General features: G+C 36.9%; 1 protein-coding gene across 2 annotated transcripts in view; it reads left to right on the top strand.

Moving 5' to 3' along the window:
• RALGAPA1 (Ral GTPase activating protein catalytic subunit alpha 1) overlaps positions 1–23432 on the top strand; it is a 252075-nt gene that overhangs the window by 100954 nt on the left and 127689 nt on the right. The window contains exons 18-25 of one of the 2 annotated variants that reach the window (XM_040620839.1): positions 2574–4127; positions 5904–6028; positions 7576–7792; positions 9054–9230; positions 20644–20796; positions 21970–22163; positions 22449–22547; positions 23275–23430. In XM_040620839.1, the coding sequence (XP_040476773.1) occupies positions 2574–4127; positions 5904–6028; positions 7576–7792; positions 9054–9230; positions 20644–20796; positions 21970–22163; positions 22449–22547; positions 23275–23430 (2675 nt within the window). The remainder of the gene's footprint in view (positions 1–2573; positions 4128–5903; positions 6029–7575; positions 7793–9053; positions 9231–20643; positions 20797–21969; positions 22164–22448; positions 22548–23274; positions 23431–23432) is intronic. The other variant, XM_008694072.2, reaches the window with a different exon arrangement.

Here is a 23432-nt window from a genome sequence, read left to right as displayed (position 1 = left end):
CGCCTGGGTGGCGCAGTCGTTAAGCGTCTGCCTTCGTCTCAGGACGTGATCCCAGTGTTCTGGGATCGAGCCCCACATCAGGCTCCTCCGCTAGGAGCCTGCTTTTTCCTCTCCCACTCTCCCTGCTTCTGTTCCCTCTCTCGCTGGCTGTCTCTCTCTGTCAAATAAATTTTAAAAATCTTTAAAAAAAATAAAATAAAATTTTAATTTTGAACTGGAGCAGATTAAACTCTCAACTACAAAATTTTTAAGAATTTTGGTCGAAAATTAGTTTTTATCCTTTGCTAAGTCCTATTAGGATATTTTGTGGAAAGAAACTTGAAATGCATCTTAAATGTAATTTCTGTCCTCTAGGCAGAGGTTGTAATGACCTATTATGGGAGATAAAATAAAACCAAAATACTTACATTCCTTAGGACAGACAAATAAGCATTAGTTATGTGCTGCAATAATAAATAATGGGTATAAATGCATAAATGTTTAGTTTCTAAGGAAATGTTTCACTTTTAATTTAGAAGAATTTTTAAATGGAGTGTATGAAGAAGAAAGCCAATGTCATTTTTAGAATATTCCCCTCAACTTAATGGTAAAATAAATTAATTGTCTTAACTTCTCATGGTATTGTGTATTTGACCTGTGCTTGGAATCTAAATGTATCTTCAGGAATATAGTGGAATCTTATCATAATACAAAGTTCCCTTGTTCTGAATCTATGTATAAAGTGACTCCTTGTGGACCTTGTACAAAGAAGTCGATACGGATAAAATGGCAGAAGGACCAGCCTCCTTTTATTCATAGCATGGTTCCCAAGAGTATTTTGAATTACTGTCTCCATTTTATAAATGAGAACACTGGTTTCAGAATCTGGAGTAAGAAAACCTAAGTTCTAGACCTAGCACAATCAATAAGTTAATTTGTGATCTTGGATAAGTCACTGTTTTACTGTGGATCTAAATCTCATTTTCAGTTACGGTTCTGTTACTTACAACCTTTGCATTATAAGCCTAATGAGTAACAACATCTGACTTTTTGATTCTTTGTCCTTTTTTCATTATATTTTGCTGGCTTAAAAGCAAAAAAATTTTTTTTTACTTTTTTCTTGGTGATATAAAGGCCAAGGTGGATTCATAGACACTGTACTTTAATTTTAAAATTTCTTTTTTTTTTTTAAAGATTATTTATTTATTTGACAGAGAGACAGCCAGCGAGAGAGGGAACACAGCAGGGGGAGTGGGAGAGGAAGAAGCAGGCTCCCAGCAGAGGAGCCTGATGTGGGGCTTGATCCCAGAACGCCGGGATCACGCCCTGAGCCAAAGGCAGACGCTTAACGACTGTGCCACCCAGGCGCCCCTAATTTTAAAATTTCTAATTTGCATATACCTATAGTTTAATAGTATTTCAAGTTGTGACTTTCAATTTCATAAATATTTTTGAGGATTTACCATATACTTAAGAGCGAAAGCAATGCAGTGACATGGAACATAAAGCCTGCTTCTCATACTTTATGGTTTCACCTCTTCGGGCCTCAATTTCCTGAGTAAGAGAATTAAACGAGATAATCTGTAATGTCCATTTTGACTGTAAAATCTTAGAGATGTAAGAAGACGTAGACACTTTTTTTTTTTTTTTAAGATTTTATTGAGAGAGAGAATGCGTGCATGCACGAGCAGGGGGAAGGGAGAGGGAAAGAATCCCAAGCAGACTCCCTGCTGAGCATGGAGCTCAATGCAGGCTCGGTCCCAGGACCCTGAGATTATGACCGGAGCCGAAATCAAGAGTTTGGACACTTTACCTACTGAGCCACCCAGGTACCCCAAAAGACCTAGATACAGTTTTTAAGGTTTCATGTTTGTTTAATGGTAAGGGCCAATGATAGGCAGAGGTTTCTTCCTAGTAGATTAAATGGTGTTTGTGAGAAATGGAAAAAAAAGAACAACAATTTTTTAACACTGCTTTTTATTTGATAGAGTGAATAGATATTAATGCTATAAAAAATAAAACACCTCAGTAGAACAGATAAATAGTTTCCTGGCAAAGAGAACTTTTGGAAGAGGGTGGAGATTTCCATTTGTAACATGTGATCAAACAGATAGGCAAGATTTGAAGAAAAGATAATGCCTCTTGCCTGGTAAAGAAGAAATAAGAATTTATGAGACCCAAAAGATTGTACAGTGGAATACTTAAATCAGCTTTCTGTGTTAAGATCTTTTTTTTTGCTTGGAACTTAAGTAGGAAAAATTGAATAGCAAGTTTAAATTGCTTAATTTATTGGCACAGCTCTATCTTTAACTGCACTTCCAAATGTTTCATTACCTCACTGTTACTATGCATGTTAACATTTTAAAATGTATTCTGATAGTTTTCTAATTCATTGACACTACATGCTATATTGGCTTGTGCCCATCATGATTTAAAAACAGATTCCTATTTTTAATAGATGTTTTTTCATTGAGATAACCAAAAAATCTCAGAATTTTTTTGTTTTAAGCATATGCTTAGGGTATGGTTGAAATTAATACTATATTTTTCGTGTTCATATAGTTCGTACTCTTCATAATTTTTCTTTTTTACAGATATTGATGATGCTCAAATACTTCCCCGCCCAACTAGAGTCAGACATTTTTCACAAAGTGAAGACACGGGAAATGAAGTTTTTGGTGCTTTGAATGAGGAGCAGCCATTGCCTCGAAGTAGCAGCACTTCTGACATCTTGGAACCATTCACTGTTGAACGAGCCAAAGGTGCAGTTCCTGTCATTGACAGTTCATCCCGTCATGCGCCAAGCTTGCAGAGTTCCACAGAGGCTTCTTCAATAACTAGATCCACTGAAAGCCACATCACTGATACTCATAGTAGAGAGTCTTCTCTGGAAGTTGGTGATAGCATATATGACCATCTTTGTCACTTAATAGATCCAGTAGAACTTGCAGATTCAGCTTTTGAACAAATCCAGTACATTGACCTTGAAGGAGATGACGATCTTCTTTCCTCCCTGAAAGAATATTTTAAGGAAAACCAGGAAAATCATAGTAAAAATGAGTTAGGCAAAGATGCAGCTTCTGAGGAAATGATTATTGCAGTTAATAGGGATGAACGATCATCTTTAGATAAGTTAGAATACATAGACCAAGAAAGTAAATCAGAAAATACCGCCTCTTTTGCTGGGACTCCTGAAAACATTCAGTTTCAAAAAGAACCAAATGCAGCTGTCTTCATGAGTAGTATTGCACCTAACCAGTTAGACAGTTTTATGAGAACAAAAACTTATGAAAAATCTAAGGAACTAAACAGTGATAAACAATCATCAGAACCTAGTTCGGATAGACCTTGTGATAAAGAAAAAAGGAAACACCTGTTTAGACAGACAGCCACAGAATTAGATGCCTGTGTAGATGTAACACTAGTCGAAAAGGTTAAGGGTGTGCAAATTAATGAAAAAACCACTGTCCCACATGTTATGCATGCCAAGAAAACTTCACTAAAAGCACCTGTTAACCATAGACTGCCTCATGTTACAAACACTAGCAAGCTTTCTCCAACTAAAAGGAGCTTGTCTGAAACAGTAACTCATAGAGCCAAAATCATGAAAATTGCTACTAAAAAACGAAATACCGTTCACGTTACTTTTAGACCGTCTACTGAGTCAGTTCAGTTTTATAATCCTCTGGAAAACAAAGAGGCTCCATGGAAGATGAGACTGCGGAAGCTTGGCGGCTTTAGTGGTAGCAGCAGCAGTAGTAGCGGCACTAGCAGCGCCAGCAACCCTCATGCCAGCTCCAGTAGTTTTACAGAGTTAGTAAAACCTGGTGTGTACAGGCCTCTAGATGCAGTTGGTACAGCATCAGTTAGTAAAACAATGAAGGAATCTGCAGAGATTCCCACCACTGTATTACAAAAAGACGGGATTGCAAGTAATCAGTTAGGTAGCCGTAGTACTCTTAGATCATCAAGTCATGAGGCAGGACTACAGCAGGGCTCCCTGGGTGGCGTTTATAAAACTGTTGTACATGCTCTTTCGAAGCCGAAGGCAAATGTTTCCCCACAGAGGCAGAACAGAATGCCACCAGAGGCTCCACTGAGGGATCTGTACAGTCATGTAATGGGCTATTTTGGAAGGAAAGCTGCAGGTGAGCACTAACAGTGTGCAGAGCGCAAAAGGAGAAAGACAGCACCAGTTTGGCTTAATGCAATTGAAGCAAGCTATAAGCAATCAAAAAGCTTTGGGATGGTCACTGCTTTCTCTCTGTTTGGTTATGCATGCGCCTTTTCCCAGCTGTATTTTTCCCAGCATAAAATGTTTATTTAAATTACTAATTTCCCTTATAAGGCATTTAGTTAAACCTCTTTGCTGCTGAACAAGATAGGAAAGAGGAAGATACAGGAAAATTTTAATGACCTTTCAGAGGCTATCGAAATCAAATATTTTTCTGAGTATGTACTACATGAGCCATGAAATCAAGTTTACTAAGTAGTTGGAATACTTTCTCCCCTGCCCCCTTGTAGTTTATATTTAAAAGGGCTCCGGCTCTATCTCATTGAGTTCATTATTTTTATTGCTGATTTACTGGGTTTTATCATTTTTTCTTAGAAGAAAATTACTTTGACATTATGTAACATAATGGAAATCAAGGTCCTACAACCAACACCAACATTTTTAGTTATTGAAGGAGAAATTATTTCTTAAATCTCAAAGTGGATTTAGTTACTTTTCATGTAAGCCATTTCAAAACAAGCTGTAGGCTTTTTAGTTTTGCATTCATTTGTATAGAATGCAAGTCCTTAAAACACTTACCAGTACTTTTCTTTTTTCTGAGATTTTAGATGTGCATAAAGGTTTCATGATAGCCAATCATGATTTAAATATGGAACCTCTATGGACAGATTACAGAAAGCAAGATTATGGTAACTGTCTTCTCTTATCTTGATTCAAATTTAAAATAACTTTACATACATAGAAAATTAACTTTCAGCAGTAAGGTAGGTTTTGATTTTGTTTGTTTAACATGGTTTTGTTAGCATGATTAACAGAATGCTGTATAATGCATCTTGCATTGAGCCATTAATGCCACTTGAGGGCAGTATTCGACAGCTTAGCAAAGCCTGGCCAGTAATATAAAGATAATGGTATTTCACAGTGAACTCTTGACCAGTGTATTTTCTTAACCTGAAATGCTTTTTAGTTCGTTAGGAATATAAGCAATGCTGGTTTTCTTTTAATTGAAGAGAAATTAACTTTTCAACAGTATAATAGTGAAATAAGTAAATATCTTATGTTCTATAAGTTTTTTCCCCAAGTTTAAAACTTTCTTGTTAATGTAGTCATAAAGAAATCAAAATAACTTTTGTGGGTTTTCTTTTTACAGAAAAACCTTTGTGAAAATAAACCTCTTTTTTCTTAAAGCAATAAAATTAGACTTTGTAGTGAATAGAAATGACATTATGTCACAATTATAGATTTTTTATCTAAACTTAAATGCATTTATATCCCACTGAGATGTGCATAGATTCAAGGGATAGATTCCTTGCAAATATTCCTTGGCAAGAATGGAATTCTAAGTTTTTAAGGCTCAAAATAGAAGCATAGAGGCAGGAAGAAAGATAAATATACCAGTTTCTTTATAGGCAATATTAACCTAACTCCAGCTAGTGCTTATCTATAAGCTTTCTTGCTGTTTAAGGTTATACTGAAGATTGACTAACATCTGCTTAGTTAAATGAAGTAAATATCAATTTACTAATTCCTAAAATTAAATCTAAAGGGAGAGAAATTATTTATAAATGCATGTTCGGCAAATAATTGATACGGCATAGGTGATTTGTTTTGGGTTGTTTTTGTTTGTTTCAAATTCAGGAAATGCAGTTAAGTCTTTTCTCACTATATATAGTTATTTATTTATTTTTAGTCAATAAAGAGGACATGAGCCCAAAACTGCCCCCTCTTAATAGTGATATTGGCAGCAGCAATGCTAATGTTCCTGATCTGATGGATGAGTTTATAGCAGAACGACTTCGAAGTGGTAATGCCTCAGTAAGTGTTGTTTTATTTTATTTATTTGGTTTAGCAAGGAGAGTAGAGAAACTAAAAGATATGTACCTCTGTGTGTGTGTGTGTGTGTGTATGTTTGTGAATTTTTATTCAAAATAATCTTCCTCTAAAATTTAACCCCTTTTTTGAATTAAGATTTTAAATTATACTTTTATAATATTTTTTATTTAAAAACATAAAACAAATAGGCTTATAATTTTGACCAGAATAAAAGATAAGAATACCTGTATGCTTAACTACTTAGGTATAAGCCCCTACTTTCTAATCTTCCCTCTGTTTTTCATATTTGCTCATAGGTTACCTTCCTGCCCACTGCTGACCCTTAGCAAGAAAAATAACAAGAGAGGTCTTCCGACCCAACTCCCATAAGTTTGATAGCATAAATATTGATTACATAATCATTACAGATAACTTCAGAATAGATTTTAAAGTATCTTTGTTTTATTAGAATTATGGCAGAATGAAAATAGGAGCAATTGTACCCCTAACAATGTTTGCTAAGGAAAGATAAATACATATGGAATTGCCTTTTTTAAATGGTCACATTCCACTGGATTTTTTAAAAAGATTTTTACGTAGAGAGAGAGGAGGGGGAGGGTCAGAGGGAAACGGGGAGAGAGAGAATCTCAAGCAGACTCCCACTGATCACAGAGCCCGACATGAGGCTCAATTCCAGGATCCTGAGCTCATGACCTGAGCTAAAATCAAGAGTCACCCAGGGGCCACTCCATTTGGATTTGAACTTGTGAATGTTTATAGCTCCATTACATTTCCCTTTTATTTTTAGTTTAGTTTTTTCCTTGAATGTGAAAAAGATAATAGAATCATTATATATAATCATTATAGAATAACCTCTTTGTCATCACTCTTTCCTCCCTCCACTATATCTACTATTGCTGCTTTTTCTGTTTGAATACTTTGCTCTTTCTACTCTCTTAACTTCACTCCATGGATCCTTTTGAGGCTTAAAGAGTCTTAGGCCCAACACCATATCATTTTTTTAAATAATTTTTTTTATATTATGTTAGTCACCATACAGTACATCCTTAGTTTTTGATGTAAAGTTCCATGATTCATTACTTGCGTGTAACACCCAGTGCACCATGCCATACGTGCCCTCCTTACTACCCATCACCAGCCTATCCCATTCCCCCAGCCCCCTCCCCTCTGAAGCCCTCAGTTTGTTTCCCAGAGTCCATAGTCTCTCATGGTTCATTCCCCCTTCTGTTTACCCCCCCTTTCTTCTTCCCTTTCTTCTCCTACTAATCTTCCTACATCTTATGTTCCATAAATGAGTGAAACCATATGATAATTGTCTTCACCATATCATAACTGGATCTCTACTTTAGACAAACCAACAGTAATTCAGGTTATGGCTCCATACAGTTACATAGATTGTTTGGTTACTGTGTTTCCCCCCGCCTACTTCAGACCCTAAATCTCAACATTTATTGTGATTGTCTTGGAAATTCAAGATTTCAGATGTTTAATAAGTTTTTTTAATAGTAAGATGTTTCTTGAATTTTTAGACTATGACAAGAAGAGGAAGTAGTCCAGGCAGTCTTGAAATTCCCAAAGACCTCCCTGATATTCTAAATAAGCAAAACCAAATGCGCCCTATTGATGACCCAGGTGTGCCCTCAGAATGGACTTCTCCTGCCAGTGCAGGGAGCAGTGATCTTATCAGCTCAGATAGTCATTCGGATTCTTTCAGCGCTTTCCAATATGATGGCCGAAAATTTGACAGCAAGTATCTTTTTCTATTTGAGCAATATGTTTTCTTGTTGATTGTTTTCCGTTTGAGACTGACTTAGAGGTTATGTAACCATCACCTTCCTCTCTAATGTTATTAGACAAGGGTTCCCACATATTTTGATTTCATTTTTCAGTGAAATTCCAAAGGAAATTTTAGGGAATTCAAGTTGGGACCACTGTATTTCACCAAACTAAAGGCACTTAAAAAACAAAAAGCACTGTCCTTTCATAAAACAAATGATATTTTAAAACCAAACATATAGAAAGGAAAAAAATTAGAGTGGATTTGACATTAGAATAAAGGACATAGTAATGAGTTGATGCTGTTTCATGCACTTGTATTTGGGAACCACTATCTAGTTAAGTTCAGTGCTTCAGTATGTTTAATACAGATACGTTCAATGTTCATTACCCAGAGCCTTTGAATTATCACTTCATGTTAAAATGACAGCATTGATATTATTTGGTGCTGTAGCATTACCACATAGCTTTTCTGATATAATTCTGTGTTACACTTGGCAGTGAAGAGTACCAAAAATTTTAAAAAGAACATGAAAACCTTGGGAACCCAGTTAGTGAAGAGCTGGGAGATGCACTGGAGAAACATGTTTTCTGTCTTCATTGATTATATACTACTGTGATCTCAGAACGAAATATATGATTTAAGACAAAAATGGTTTTTACCGCATATGTGCCATTTTTATTGTATACACCCATATTAGAGATTTTAAAATTCTTGAAAAGCATATTACCAGCTATCAGAAAACCTGGAAAAGAATAGTGATGATACATCACATGTGTTTGTTTTTTGTCCTTATTGTTGTTAGTAATAAGCTATGAGAACCTTTAAAAATTTGTTTCTAATTATAAACTTCAAACTGTTAACATTATTTGCACTTGTCTGACTTGTGTATAAATAGAATAGATTTAGGGGGAATGTTAATATTGAATCATTTTGCTGAAGTAGGTTCGTCTTTTTTTTTTTTTTTTTTTTTTTTTTTTTTTTTAGGTTTATTTATTTGAGAGAGGGAGAGGAGAGAGCACAAGGGGAGAGGGGGAAGCAGACTCTCTGCTGAGCAGGGAGCCCGGGACTTGGACTCAGGGCTAGATCCCAGGACCCTGGGATCATAACCTGAGCTGAAGGCAGATGTTTAACTGACTGAGCCACCCATGCACCCCGCTTTGTCTCTTTTGTAAATACTTTCGTTTTGTAGTTGAGACTTCGATGTACTAGCATTTCTTCTTCCTTTAGATTTTGGCTTTGGAGCTGATGCTGGGATTACATCCTCTGCTGATGTGGATTCAGGTTCTGGCCATCATCAGAGTGCTGAAGAGCAGGAAGTGGCTAGTCTAACCACACTGCAGATAGATTCTGAAACAAGCAGTCTTAATCAACAAGCTTTCTCCGCTGAAGTTGCAACAGTTACTGGTAAAATTCCTCAAGGGAATGTCTTCCTTAAATGCATTTTTTAAGCCACCAAAGAACCTGTTTAGGATTTTATTTGATAGGTTTTAAGTATTATTTATTAGAGTTTAATTATCATGTTTTCATTCATCTTTATGTAACAGTGGAGGGAAAAGTGCATTAATATAAGACTTTCTTGACCTGGAGTCTACATGGTAAGTTTCAGGGGACTAGCTGAATTGAACTCCTAATATTGTATACAAAATTTTATATATGTTTGAATCACTGCATTTCCTGTACGATTTTTAAATAACCAAAAAATAGTTGAGAAGTACTATCTTCTTTTCACTGTCTTTCAGAGTCAGCCCAGATTTTTATAGATTACTTTGACAAAGTATTTATAGAAACTGTAGAGAATACTGCCTAATAGAAGGCCTGTTTATCAATATATTAATATTCTATATTTATACAGTAAATTATGCTTTTCAGTAAATTTTTTATGTGGTCAAATATATGATGAGGAGGATCCAAGAAATTCAGTCATGAAATGCAGGGTCACATTATTGCAAGGTTCATGCAGTGGCCAGAGGGATCCTGAGCAGCTAGTGGCCCATAGATTAAGGGCTGCACTGTGTGATCCACATTTACTCTGGTTCTCACTGTAGTTTGATGCCCTTGGATGGGTGATTATCCATTCCAGTTTTTTTTTTTAAGCTGTTATTTATTTATTTATTTATTTATTTATTTACTTACTTACTTACTTACTTGAGAGAGAGAGAGCACGAGCAGGGGATAGGGGTAGAGGGAGAGGGAGAAGCAGACTCCCCGCTTGAGCAGGGAGCCCAAGGCAGGACTCAGTCCTGGGACTGGTCAGGATCCTGACCTGAGCCACCCTGGTGCCCTTAGAAGTTTTTACTTCTTAATTCTCCTCTCATTCTACACCACCCTTCCCTTTGTCCTGGCAACCACCAGTCAGTTCTTCATATCTGTGGGTCTGGGTTTTATTTTGTTTTGTTTTGTTTTTTTAGATTCCACATATAAATGAAAGCACATATGAATGAAATTTTTCTTTTTCTGTCTAACTTACTTCACTTAGCATAATACCCTGAGGTCCAGCCATGTTATCGCAAATGGCAAGATTTCATTCTTTTTTTGTGGCTGAATAGTATTCCATTGTGTATAAAAACCACATCTTCTTTATCCATTCATCCTTCAGTGGACACTTAGGTTGCTTCCATACCTTGGCTGTTGTCAGTAATGCTGCAGTGAACATAGGGATGCAAATACCTCTTTGAATTAGTGTTTTTGTTTTCTTCAGATATATACCCAGTAGTGGAATTACTACATCATATGGTAGTTCTATTTTTAATTTTTTGAGGAACCTCTGTACTGTTTTCCAGAGTAGCTGTACCAGTTTGCAGTCCCACCAACAGTGCACAAGGGTTTCCTTCTCTCCACTTCCTCACCAACACTTGTTATTTTTTTGTCTTTCTGATAATAGTCATTTTGACAGGCGTAAGGTGATACCTCATTGTGGTTTTGATTTACATTTCCCTGATGTTTAGTGATGTTGGGTATCTTTTCATGTGTCTATTGGCCATCTGTATGTCTTCTTTTGAAAAATATCTATTTGGATCCTTTGTCCATTTTTTAATAGGATTGTTTTTTGTTATTGAGTTATAGGAGTTCTTTATATATTTTATATACTTTTTATATATTTTATATATATTTATTGAGTTTTATGAATCTTTATAAATTCTTTATACATTTCTTTATATATGTTATGCCCTTATTGGATATATGATTTGGAAATATCTGCTTCGATTAATAGGTTCCCTTTTTGTTTTGTTGATGGTTTTCTTCATTGTGCAGAGACTTTTTAGTTTGATATAGTCCCACTTGTTTATTTTTGCTTTTGTTTCCCTTCCCTAAAGAGACATCTTAAAAACATCACTAAGACCAATGTGAAGGACCTTACTGCCTGTGTTTTCTTTTAGGAGTTTTATGTTTTCAGGTCTTCAATCCATTTTGAGTTGATTTTTGTGTATGGTATGAGATAGTGGTCCAGTTTCATCCTTTAGCATATAGCTGTCCAGTTTTCCCAACACCATTTATTGAAGAGACTATCCTTTCTCCATTGTATATTTTACCCTCCTTTATTGTAAATTAATTGACCATATATGCATGGGTGTTTTCTGTGCTCTCTGTTCTGTTGATCTCTGTGTCTGTTTTTATGCCAATACCACACTGTTGTAATTACTACAGCTTTGTAGTATAATTTGAAATAGGGAGCAGGATACCTCCAGCTTTGTCCTTCTTTCTCAGAATTGATTTGGCTATTTAGTCTTTTGTTGTTCCATACAAATTTTAAAATTATTGGTTCTAGTTCTGTGAAAAATGCTGTTGATATTTTGATAGGGATTGCATTGAATCTGTACATTGTATTGGGTGGTATGGATATTTTAACAATCTTAATTCTTCCAGCTCATGAGCATGGAATATCTTTCCATTTATTTGTGTCTTCTTCAGTTTCTTTCATCAGTGTCTTATAGTTTTCACTGTGTAGGTCTTTCACCTCCTTGGCTAAATTAATTCCTAGGTATTTTATTCTTTTTGATGTGATTATAAATGGGATTGTTTGTGGCTCATTATTACTGTACAGAAACACAGCAGAGTTTTTATGTATTAATTTTGTATCCTGCAATTTTACTGAATTCGTTTATTCTAACAGTTTTTTGATGGAATCTTCAGGGTTTTCTATATATAGTATCATGTGATCAGCATATAGTGACAGTTTTAATTCTTCCTTTCCAATTTGTGTACCTATTAATTTCTTTTTCTTAACCCAATTGCTATAGCTAGGACTTTGAATACTGTGTTGAATAAAAGTGGGGATAGTGGGCAAGCTTTCAAGTTTTCACCATTGAATATGATATTAGAAGCTGGTTTGTCTTATATGGCCTTTATTATTATGTTGAGGTACATTCCCTTTATATCCAGTTTGTTGAGACTTTTTATCATAAATGGGTGTTGAATTTTGTCAAATACTTTCTGCGTCTAGTGAAATAATCATATGATTTTTATCTTTCCTTTTGTTAATGTGGTGTACCACATTGGTTGATTTGTGAATGTTGAGCCATCTTTGTCTCCCTGGAATAAATCCCACTTAATCATGGCGTATGATTGCTTTTATGTGTTGTTGAACTCAGTTGGCTAATATTTTGTTGAGGATTTTTGCATCTATGTTCATTAGGGATTTTGGCCTCTAATTTTCTTTTGTGGTGTCCTTGTCTAGTTTTGGTATGAGGGTAATGTAAAATGAGTTTGAAAGTTTTCCTTCCTCTTTAATTTTTTGGAAGAGTTTGAGAGGGGTAGGTGTTAAGACTTCTTTGAATGTTTCGTAGAATTCACCAGTGAAGCCAGGTGGTCTTGGAATATTGTTTTTTAGGAGGTTTTTGATTACTGATTCAGTCTCCTTACTAGTGATTGGTCTATTCAGATTTCTATTTCTTCATGATTCAATCTGGGAAGATTGTACATTTCTAGGAATTTATCCATTTCTTCTAGGTCGACCAATTTGTTGGCATATAATTGTTCAAAATAACCTCTTAAGATCCTTTGTATTGCTGTGGTATTGGTTGTAACACCCTTTCTTTCATTTCTTTCTTTTTTTTTTTTTTCGTTTCTGACTTTGAGCTTTTTTTTTTTCTTGTGGGTCTAGGTAAAGGATTGTTATTTTTATCTTTTCAGAGAACCAGCCCTTAGTTTCATTGATCTTCTTTATTGTCTTTTTAATCTCTGTTTCATTAATTTCTGCTCTGATCTTTTTTTTTAATGTTTTTTTATTATATTATGTTAGTCACCATACAGTACGTCCCTGGTTTCTGATGCAAAGTTCGATGATTCATTAGTTGTGTATAACACCCAGTGCACCACGCAATATGTGCCCTCCTTACTACCCATCACCAGTCTATCCCATTCCCCCACCCCCTCCCCTCTGAAGCCCTCAGTTTGTTTCTCATAGTCCATAGTCTCTCATGCTTCATTCCCCCTTCTGATTACCCCGCCTTTCTTTATCCCTTTCTTCTCCTACCGATCTTCCTAGTTCTTTTGTTCCATAGATGACTGATCATTCTAGTTCTTATGTTCCATAGATGAGAGAAATCATATGATAGTTGTCTTTCTCTGCTTGACTTATTTCACTTAGCATTATCTCCTCCAGTGCTGTCCATGTTGTAGCAAATGTTGAGAACTCGTTCTTTCTGATAGCTGAGTAATATTCCATTGTATATATGGACCACAACTTCTTAATCCAGTCCTCTGTTGAAGGGTATCTCGGTTCCTTCCACGATTTAGCTATTGTGGACATTGCTGCTATGAAGATTGGGGTGCATATTGCCCTTCTCTTCACTACGTCTGTATCTTTGGGGTAAATACCCAGTAGTGCAATTGCTGGATCATAGGGTAGCTCAATTTTTAACTTTTTAAGGGACCTCCACACTGTTTTCCAGAGTAGCTGTACCAACTTGCATTCCCACCAACAATGTAGGAGGGATCCCCTTTCTCCACATCCTCTCCAACAATTGTTGTTTCTTGCCTTGTCTATTTTTGCCATTCTAACTGGCGTAAGGTGGTATCTCAGTGTGGTTTTGATTTGAATTTCCTTGATGGCTAATGATTTTGAACATTTTTTCATGTGTCTGTTAGCTATTTGTATGTCTTCATTGGAAAAGTGTCTGTTCATATCTTCTGCCCATTTTTTGATTTGTTTATTTGTTTCTCGTGTATTGAGTTTGAGAAGTTCTTTGTAGATCTTGGATACCAGTCCTTTATCTGTAGTGTCATTTGCAAATATCTTCTCCCATTCCGTGGGCTGCCTCTTAGTTTTTCTGACTGTTTCCTTGGATGTGCAGAAACTTTTAATCTTGATGAAGTCCCATAAATTCATTTTATCTTTTGTTTCTCTTGCCTTTGGGGATGTGTCATGAAAAAGGTTGCTTTGGCCGATGTCGTAGAGGTTGCTGCCTATGTTCTCCTCTAGAATTTTGATGGATTCCTGTCTCACATCGAGGTCTTTCATCCATTTGGAGTTTATTTTTGTGTATGGTGTGAGAGAGTGGTCAAGTTTCATTCTTTTGCATGTAGCTGTCCAATTTTCCCAGCACCATTTATTGAAGAGACTGTCTTTTTCCCACCGGATGTTTTTTCCTGCTTTATCAAATATTAGTTGCCCAAAGAGCCGAGGGTCCATTTCTGGGCTCTCTATTCTGTTCCATTGGTCTATGTGTCTGTTTTTGTGCCAGTACCATGCTGTCTTTGTGATCACAGCTTTGTAGTACAGCTCGAAATCCGGCATTGTGATGCCCCCAGCTTTGTTTTTCCTTTTCAACAGTTCCTTGGAGATTCGGGGCCTTTTCTGTTTCCATACAAATTTAAGGACTGTTTGTTCCAGTTCTTTGAAAAATGTCCTTGGTATTTTGATCGGGATAGCATTGAAAGTGTAGATTGCTCTGGGTAGCATGGACATTTTAACTATGTTAATTCTTCCGATCCATGAGCATGGAATATCTTTCCATCTTTTTATGTCTTCCTCAATGTCTTTCAAGAGTGATTTATAGTTTCTAGAATATAGGTCCTTTACGTCTCTGGTTAAGTTAATTCCAAGGTAACGTATGGTTTTTGGTGCTATTGTAAATGGGATGGATTCCCTAATTTCTCTTTCTTCGGTCTCGTTATTCGTGTATAGAAATGCAACTGATTTCTGAGCATTGATTTTGTATCCCGCCACGTTACTGAATTGCTCTATAACTTCTAATAGTTTGGGAGTGGCTTCTTTTGGGTTTTCCATATAGAGTATCATGTCATCTGCAAAGAGAGACATTTTGACTTCTTCTTTGCCAATTTGAATACCTTTGATCCCTTTTTGTCGTCTGATTGCTGTTGCAAGGACTTCTAGTACTATGTTGAATAATAGTGGCGAGAGTGGGCATCCTTGTCGAGTTCCTGATCTTAAGGGAAAGGCTTCCAGCTTTTCCCCATTGAGAATAATATTTGCAGTAGGCTTTTCATAGATGGCTTTTATGAGATTGAGAAATGTACCTTCTATTCCTACACTCTGAAGGGTTTTAATCAGGAAAGGATGCTGTATTTTGTCAAATGCTTTTTCGGCATCGATTGAGAGGATCATATGGTTCCTGAGTCTTTTCTTGTTGATATGATGTATCACGCTGATTGATTTGCGAATATTGAACCACGCTTGCATCCCAGGTATGAATCCCACTTGATCGTGATGGATAATCCTTTTAATGTACTGTTGGATTCTATTAGCAAGTATCTTGTTGAGGATTTTGGCGTCCATATTCATTAGGGAAATCGGTCTGTAATTCTCCTTTTTGATGGGGTCTTTGCCTGGTTTGGGGATCAAGGTAATATTGGCCTCATAGAATGAGTTTGGTAGCTTTCCTTCTGTTTCTATTTTTTGAAATAGCTTTAGGAGAATAGGTATTATTTCTTCTTTGAATGTTTGGTAGAATTCCCCAGGAAAACCGTCCGGGCCTGGAGTTTTGTTATTTGGAAGGTTGTTTATCACTGACTCAATTTCTTCATAATTAATTGGCCTGTTTAAGGAATCAATTTCTTCCGGTTTCAATCTTGGTAGTTTATAGGTTTCCAGGAAGGATTCCATCTCTTCCAGATTGCTTAGTTTATTGGCATATAGCTGTTGATAAAAATTTCTAATAATCCTTCCAATTTCAATGGTGTTCGTCGTGACCTCTCCTTTTTCATTCATAATTTTAATAATCTGGGTCCTTTCTCTTTTCTTTTGGATAAGTCTTGCCAGTGGTCTGTCAATTTTATTGATTCTCTCAAAGAACCAGCTTCTAGTCCTGTTGATCTGCTCTACTGTACTTCTGGTTTCTGCTTGATTGATTTCAGCTCTAATTTTGGTCAACTGCTTCCTCGTGCGTGGATTAGGCCTGTCCCTCTGTTGCTGTTCCAGCTTCTTGAGGTGAGAATATAAAAACTGCATTTTAGATTTTTCTATTCTTTTGAGTGAGGCTTGGATGGCTATGTATTTCCCCCTTAGGACTGCCTTTGCAGTATCCCATAGGTTTTGGACTGTTGTATTTTCATTCTCATTGGTCTCCATAAATTGTTTAATTTGATTTTTGATTTCCTGGTTTATCGAGTCATTCCTGAGCAGGATGGTTCTTAGTCTCCAAGTGTTTGAGTTTCTTCCAAATTTTTCCTTGTGGTTGAGTTCCAATTTCAGAGCGTTGTGGTCTGAGAATATGCAGGGGATAATTTCAATCTTTTGGTATCGGTTGAGACCTGTTTTGTGTCCCAGAACATGGGCTATTCTTGAGAATGTTCCATAGGCATTAGAATAGAATGAGTATTCTTTGGTTCTGGGGTGTAGTGTTCTATATATATCTATGAGGTCCAACTGGTCTAGTATGGCATTGAAAGCCTTTGCTTCTTTGCTTAGTTTTTGCAAGGGTGTTCTGTCTATTTCTGATAGCGGGGTGTTGAGGTCCCCTACTATTAATGTATTTTTATCTATATGTCTCTTTATTCTGGTTAAGAGTTGGCTTGTGTATCTTGCTGCTCCCCTGTTGGGGGCATATATATTTATAATTGTCATATCCACTTGTTGAATACTTCCCTTAAGAATAATATAGTGCCCTTCTGCATCTCTAACTATAGTCTGTAGTTTAAAATCCAATTTATCTGATATGAGAATTGCTACCCCAGCTTTCTTTTGAGGTCCATTTGCGTGAAAGATGATACTCCATCCCCTTACTCTCAGTCTGAATGCATCTTTGGGTTCGAAATGAGTCTCTTGTAGACAGCAAATGGATGGGTCATTTCTTTTTATCCAATCTGCAACCCTGTGGCGTTTGAAACCAGAATTTAAACCATTAATGTTCAGGCTGAGTACTGAGAGATATGCTTTTAATTCTGCCATGTTGTCAGTAAAAGGTCTTTATTTCTCCATGAATTCTGAATGACAGCCTTGCTGGATAAAGGATCCTTGGCTGCATGTTTTTCTCTGAAAGAGCTTTAAATATGCTCCCCCAACCCTTTCTCTCATTCCAGGTCTGTGTAGACAGGTCTGATGTAATTCTGATACCTTTGCCTTGGTACGTGAGAAATTTCTTTGCCCTGGCCGCTTTCAGTACTGTATCCTTGGATCTAATATTTGCGAATTGCACTATGACGTGACGTGGCGTAGGTTTGTCATGGTTGAGCTTGGGAGGGGTCCTCTCTGCCTCTTGGACACAGATGTTTGTTTCTCTTGCTAGATTAGGGAAGTTTTCAGCTACAATTTGTTCAAATATCTCTTCTAGACCTCTGTTTTTCTCCACCCCCTCGGGGATACCGATGATTCTGACATTGAATCGTTTCATTGAGGCAGTAATCTCCCGTAACCAACATTCGTGGGCGTGGACTTTTTTAAGTCCAGATTCTATTTTCACTTTTTCTTCTACTAACCCATCCTCCAATTTGCTGTTACGTTCCTCTGCCTCATTCACCCTGGCTGTCAGAGCCTCTAGTTTTGACTGCATTTGGCTCATAGAATTTTTAATTTCTGCCAGATTCGCTCTCATTTCCGCCCTTAGAGATTCTATATTCTCATTTACATTTTCGTTAATAGTTTTTTCAAGTCTGCACATCATCTTGACCGTTGTTACTCTGAATTCCATTTCCGATAATTTGGTTACATCCATATCCATTAGTTCTGTGGCAGAAGCCACAGACTCATTGTCTTTTCTTTGCTAGGGGGGATTTCTCCTTCTCGTCATTCTGAGGAGGAGAGGTTGCGGGGTTGTCCAGAGCCCAAATTATTGACCAGGACCCAGGCAGTGCACCCTTGTTTTATAGGGATCTTAGCGATGTGGGCTTCTTGCTTTTTCAGCCTGCCTTCTGGGGGCAGGGCCTGCCACGCCAATACTCAGGCAACACTGTTTGGGTAGAGTCTCCCTGTCCCCTGTGAGCGGGGGTTGGGGCTGGGCACACTGTGAGCCGGTGTTTCCAGGCTTTTGTTCTCTGGCGGCTTTCCCTGGCGGTTTGCTGTGCCTCTTCTGAGAGACAGAGCAGCAGTGGCTGAATCTCAGCCTCTGTCTCAGAACAGAGGGATCGCGGGCCGTTCTCCACTGATGTTCTGGCCACTTTAACTCTGCTACTGTTGGTGCTGCTCAACCCTGCAGCGTCCCGGGATGTGCGCCCCACACCCGGTGTCCCAGCCCTCACTTCCAGGGCCAGCGCGTCTCTGTCCTTTGTGTTTGTAACGCTGCCAGCAGGCCCCGCGCGCTCCCGGAGCTCCCGGTCTCAGTCTGGATCCAGTGAGCGCACCGGAGCTCCGTTTCAGTCTGGTGGCGCGCGTTCCCCGGCTCAAGGTCTCAGTCCGCTCTCTCGCGGGTGCTGGTCTGCGAGTCCGCCCGCTCCCCGTGCAGGTGGCTACCACTTCCCGTCGCCCAAACGTGGCGGCTCCCTCCCCCTTCCGTTTATCTTCCGATATCTGTGCGCGGTTTCATGGCTCCCCGCTTCATACCTCAATACTCAGCACTGGAGATGTTCATTTGTAGAGATCCAGATGTATCTTCCTGCGTCTCAGGCTGATTCCGTGGATGTTCAGGCTGGTCTGGTACCTATCCAGCTCGACTCAGGGGACCGGCTGAAAAAGGTGTCCCTTACTCCTCCGCCATCTTAACTCCTCCTCCCTGCTCTGATCTTTATTATTTCTTTCCTTCTATTAATTTCGGGCATTGTTTTTACTTTTTTTCCTAGTTTCCCTAGGTGTGAAGTTAAATTGTTTGAGATTTCTCTTTTCTTGAGGGAGGTGTGTCTTGCTATGAAATTCCCTCTTAGAATCATTTTTGCTACATTCCATAGATTTTGGTATGTGATATTTCTGCTTTCATTTGTTTCTGTGTATTTTTTAAAAATTTTTCCTTTAATTTTTCATTCACTCTGTAGTTATTTAGTAACATGTTTAGTCTCCTTGTATTTGTAGTTTTTCCCGTTTTCTTCTGGTAGTTGAATTCTAGTTTCATACTGTTGTGGTCAGAAAAGATGCTTGATATGATTTCAGTCTTGTTGAATTTATTGAAACTTGTTGTGTGATCTAATATGTGATCTATCCTGGAGAATGTTCCATGTGCACTTGAGAAGAGTAGGTATTCTGATGCTTTGGATGGATTCTTCTGTACATATCAGTTAAGTCCATCTGGTCTAATGTGTCATTTAAGGCTGATCTTTCTTTATTGATTTTCTGTGGAAAAGACCTAATATTTTAGGGGCTTGCTTGGTACTAGTAGCACTCCCATACAACCACCACAAATTCAATATAGTATTAATTTATGCTATATATAATTTAAATTAATACACATTTCTGCTATGTGGCAGACACTATACTAGGCACTAGCACTACGTCAGTATGTAACGCAGAGACAGTCCCTGTTCTTACAGAGTATATGCACTAGTGAAGATATTTAAAACTGAACAGTTTCAGGTCAGTGTGACAAGTGCTTTAATGGGGAGGTACAAGTGCAAATAGCAGAGATTACTTATTTACCCTGGATGCATCAGCACTGGGTAGGGTTCTCAGGAAGGGGTGTCTAAGGTGAGACCTGAAAAATAAAAAGTTAACCAGACCTATAAGAACAGGATAAGGGCTCCATGCAAAGGAAAAACATGTGGAAAAGGCCAGAGTTATGCTACATTTTCTGATAAATACCAGCAGTTTACTTTCTATGACTAGAACTTAAAAGTACTAGGGGAATTATGGAGCTTAAGAAAGTTGCAGAAAGATGGGAAAACCACACACTAAGAAGTTTGGGCTTATGTTGTGGCTAGTAAAGAGCCATAAAATCCATAGAAAGATTTTAAATGAGGGAGTACTGTCAGGTTAGATGTTTAGATTTTTTTGCAGGCTTACGAAGAATGGATTGGGAAGGAGGGAAAGTAGCGTGTATGTGGGAGGGGAAAGACTGAAGACGGGACCAACGGGGACCAACAGGGACCACTGTACACCAGGCCAGCAACGATAGTAGCAGATAGAGCCACAGTGAGCAAATTTCTCTTCTCTTGAATTGCCCCAAGTCTGAAGTGAAATAGAGTAGCAGTAAGTCCTAGAGTGTCTGTAGCTGGACCAGGAATGGGAGTAAACATTCTCACTCTCACTGATGGCTTCTATGAACTGGTATGTCCTGTTCTGATTTCATATGAGTCCCATGGAAGAAATCAAATGAGACCCCTAGATACAAAATCTTGTACCGTATTATGATTTTATTTACCTCTTTGGCCAATTTATAACCTGTTTTACCCTTTGATACTGCTCAGTTGTGTTTTATTGGGGTTTTAAGCATTACATCTTAGGTAGAGGGTGTTGAATATTCTCTTCATGGTAATTTTTATGAAATTGTGTTTACAGGTTCAGAAAGTGCTTCTCCAGTCCATTCAGCTCTGGGATCCAGGTCACAGACGCCTTCTCCTTCCACGCTGAATATAGATCACATGGAACAGAAAGATCTGCAACTTGATGAGAAGCTCCACCATTCTGTTCTTCAGACTCCAGATGACCTAGGCAATATTTGGAAATTAGATATTTGCCATTTTTTCCTTTTAGGGCATTAGTGTTAGGAGATCTTATCATTTAAATTATTTAAAATTTTGTTTTTGAGAGGGTTAAGTTAGAGACAAGTCAGTTGATTTATCACTATATTATGAAGGTTCCGTCGAGTATGGAGATGTTAACAGTGATGGTTAAAACTGCAGTGTTTTTTGTTTTATTTCATTGGGTTTACATCAGACTCTTATTTTTTATTATTGTGAAAGACAATTTGGTAACTTTTTTATAATACAATCAGTTATTATACACTTTATGTGGAAAGAGAAAAAAGTCAAACATGAGGAGTAAAGGACTTACATATAGAATGAGCCTGTAAATTATGAGCACATTGAGATATTATCAAGTAATAATCTTTACTAACTTAGTAATTATTTTGCTTTTTCCATTATATACACTGAATAGAATAATGGATATTTTTTAAGCTGGAGGAGACCTATAGTGATATATAGCTAAACCATCTATTTTACAGTGAGGAAGTGTAGCCTTATGAAGGTTATTAAATAATTTGTACAGTGTCACATAATGCATGACAGAAATGAGACTAGGATTCAAGGTTACCTATATTTCTTACATATAATCTTGCCAATTTTATTAAACAAAAGAAATATAACTATAGAAATTTTAGATTATGTTTAAGTGTAAGTAAAAATATTAATTTTCCCATGTTATTATAATATCCTTTTTAATACTAGGCCTGACTTAATTGTGAAATATATTTCTTTGGAAGTTTTAAGTGTTGTACAAAGAAACAGACTTATGAAGACTTCCTATAGGAATTGCCTTTAGCCTGAGATTTTTTATTAATTGATGCTATAACCTGAAGTAGCCATTCGATGAAAGAGAGAGTAGCTACTTATAAATATGATCTTTATATCAACTATAAATGTCTCTATCTGGTATCTGCATCATTTCCTTCTTAGGTAAATCCAAGTACAAGTGTTATAGAATAAATAATTATTGCAATAATAAGGAATTATGAACTAGTGAGGTTTTGATCTTATCAGGAAAAAATAACACTAATGCATATTGACATTTTTAAAAATCACTTTTGTGGATATTTAAGTCATTTTGTGTTTTTGTGATCAATTCTTAGAAAAAGTACTGACACTAGTATATTTTTTTCTACAGAAATCAGTGAATTTCCATCTGAATGTTGTAGTGTGATGGCAGGGGGTACACTCACAGGATGGCATGCTGATGTTGCTACTGTAATGTGGCGAAGAATGCTAGGCATTTTGGGAGATGTCAACGCTATTATGGATCCCGAAATACATGCTCAAGTTTTTGATTACCTCTGTGAACTTTGGCAAAATCTAGCTAAGGTAAAAAAAAAAAAAAAAAAAAAAAAAAAAAAAAAAAAAAAAAAAAAAACCACACACCATAAGAGGAGAAAGAAAGAAAAGGGTTGAGAAATAGAAGCGTTAGATCTCATTGCCACCCACCACCCCCCTTACTATAAACTGGTTCCTATCCTAGCAAGGTGAAGTCACTTAACCATGTTTAAATATATAATTAGTGATAGGAACTGGAATTGAACTCAAGTTTAAGGTAAAACAAACTGGAAGAACACTTTTATAGGTTTGTTGCATTTTATTTGAAAATTACAGATTAGAGATAACCTCGGCATTTCAACTGATAACCTGACCTCTCCTTCACCACCAGTTTTGATTCCTCCACTGAGAATTCTTACACCTTGGCTTTTCAAGGTATGCTTAATATATAGAATACTAATTTAAAAGTAAATACATATGTAATCAGTTTTAAACATCTGTAGATTCTTTGGCTTTTATATAGTCTTCTAGAACACTTAGTTTTTAACTAGTCATTGGGGATTATATAGAGAGGAGAATGGGCATAACAAAATTATTATACCAGTGCATCATTTTTACTTATTTAATAAAACAAAAATGTAGAAAATTATTATATTTAAGTGAAGTGTAAATCTCAAATTTGTGTCAGAATATGCTGTGTATTTTTAAAGATTTAATTCTTGTCACACCTGGGTGACTTAGTTGGTTAAGCGTCTGCCTTCAGCTCAGGTCATGATCCCAGGGTGCTGGGATCGAGCCCCCCATTGGGCTCCCTGCTCAGCGGAGAGCCTACTTCTCCCTCTCCTTCTGCAACTCCACCTGTTTGTGCTCTCTTGCTCTCTCTGTCAAATAAATGAATAAAATGTTAAAAAAAAAAAAAGATTTAATTCTTTTGAGCATTATTTGATATGTTTGGTGCATTTTCCTAAGTGAAAACAGTATGTGGTTATTCATACCTATGTTGTTTCATTTTAATAGTAACAGTAGTTTCATTAATCCTAATAATTGATTCATTAAGAAATTGGGCCAACAGAGAATTAAATGAAAACAAATATATTGCTTGCTATATTCAGTTTAACAGTATTTGTTTTTGAGTATTAAAACTAACATTTTTAAATTGTAGGCAACCATGTTGACTGATAAATATAAACAAGGTAAATTACATGCGTACAAACTTATCTGTAATACAATGAAAAGAAGACAAGATGTTTCTCCAAACAGAGATTTTCTAACACATTTCTACAATATAATGCATTGTGGATTACTTCATATTGATCAGGT

The sequence above is a fragment of the Ursus maritimus genome, unplaced genomic scaffold, assembly GCF_017311325.1.
Source record: "Ursus maritimus isolate PB19 unplaced genomic scaffold, ASM1731132v1 scaffold_36, whole genome shotgun sequence".
Classification (NCBI taxonomy): Eukaryota; Metazoa; Chordata; class Mammalia; order Carnivora; family Ursidae; genus Ursus; species Ursus maritimus.
The sequence above is the reverse complement of the archived record's forward strand: the minus strand, read 5'-3'. Positions and strand labels throughout refer to the sequence as shown.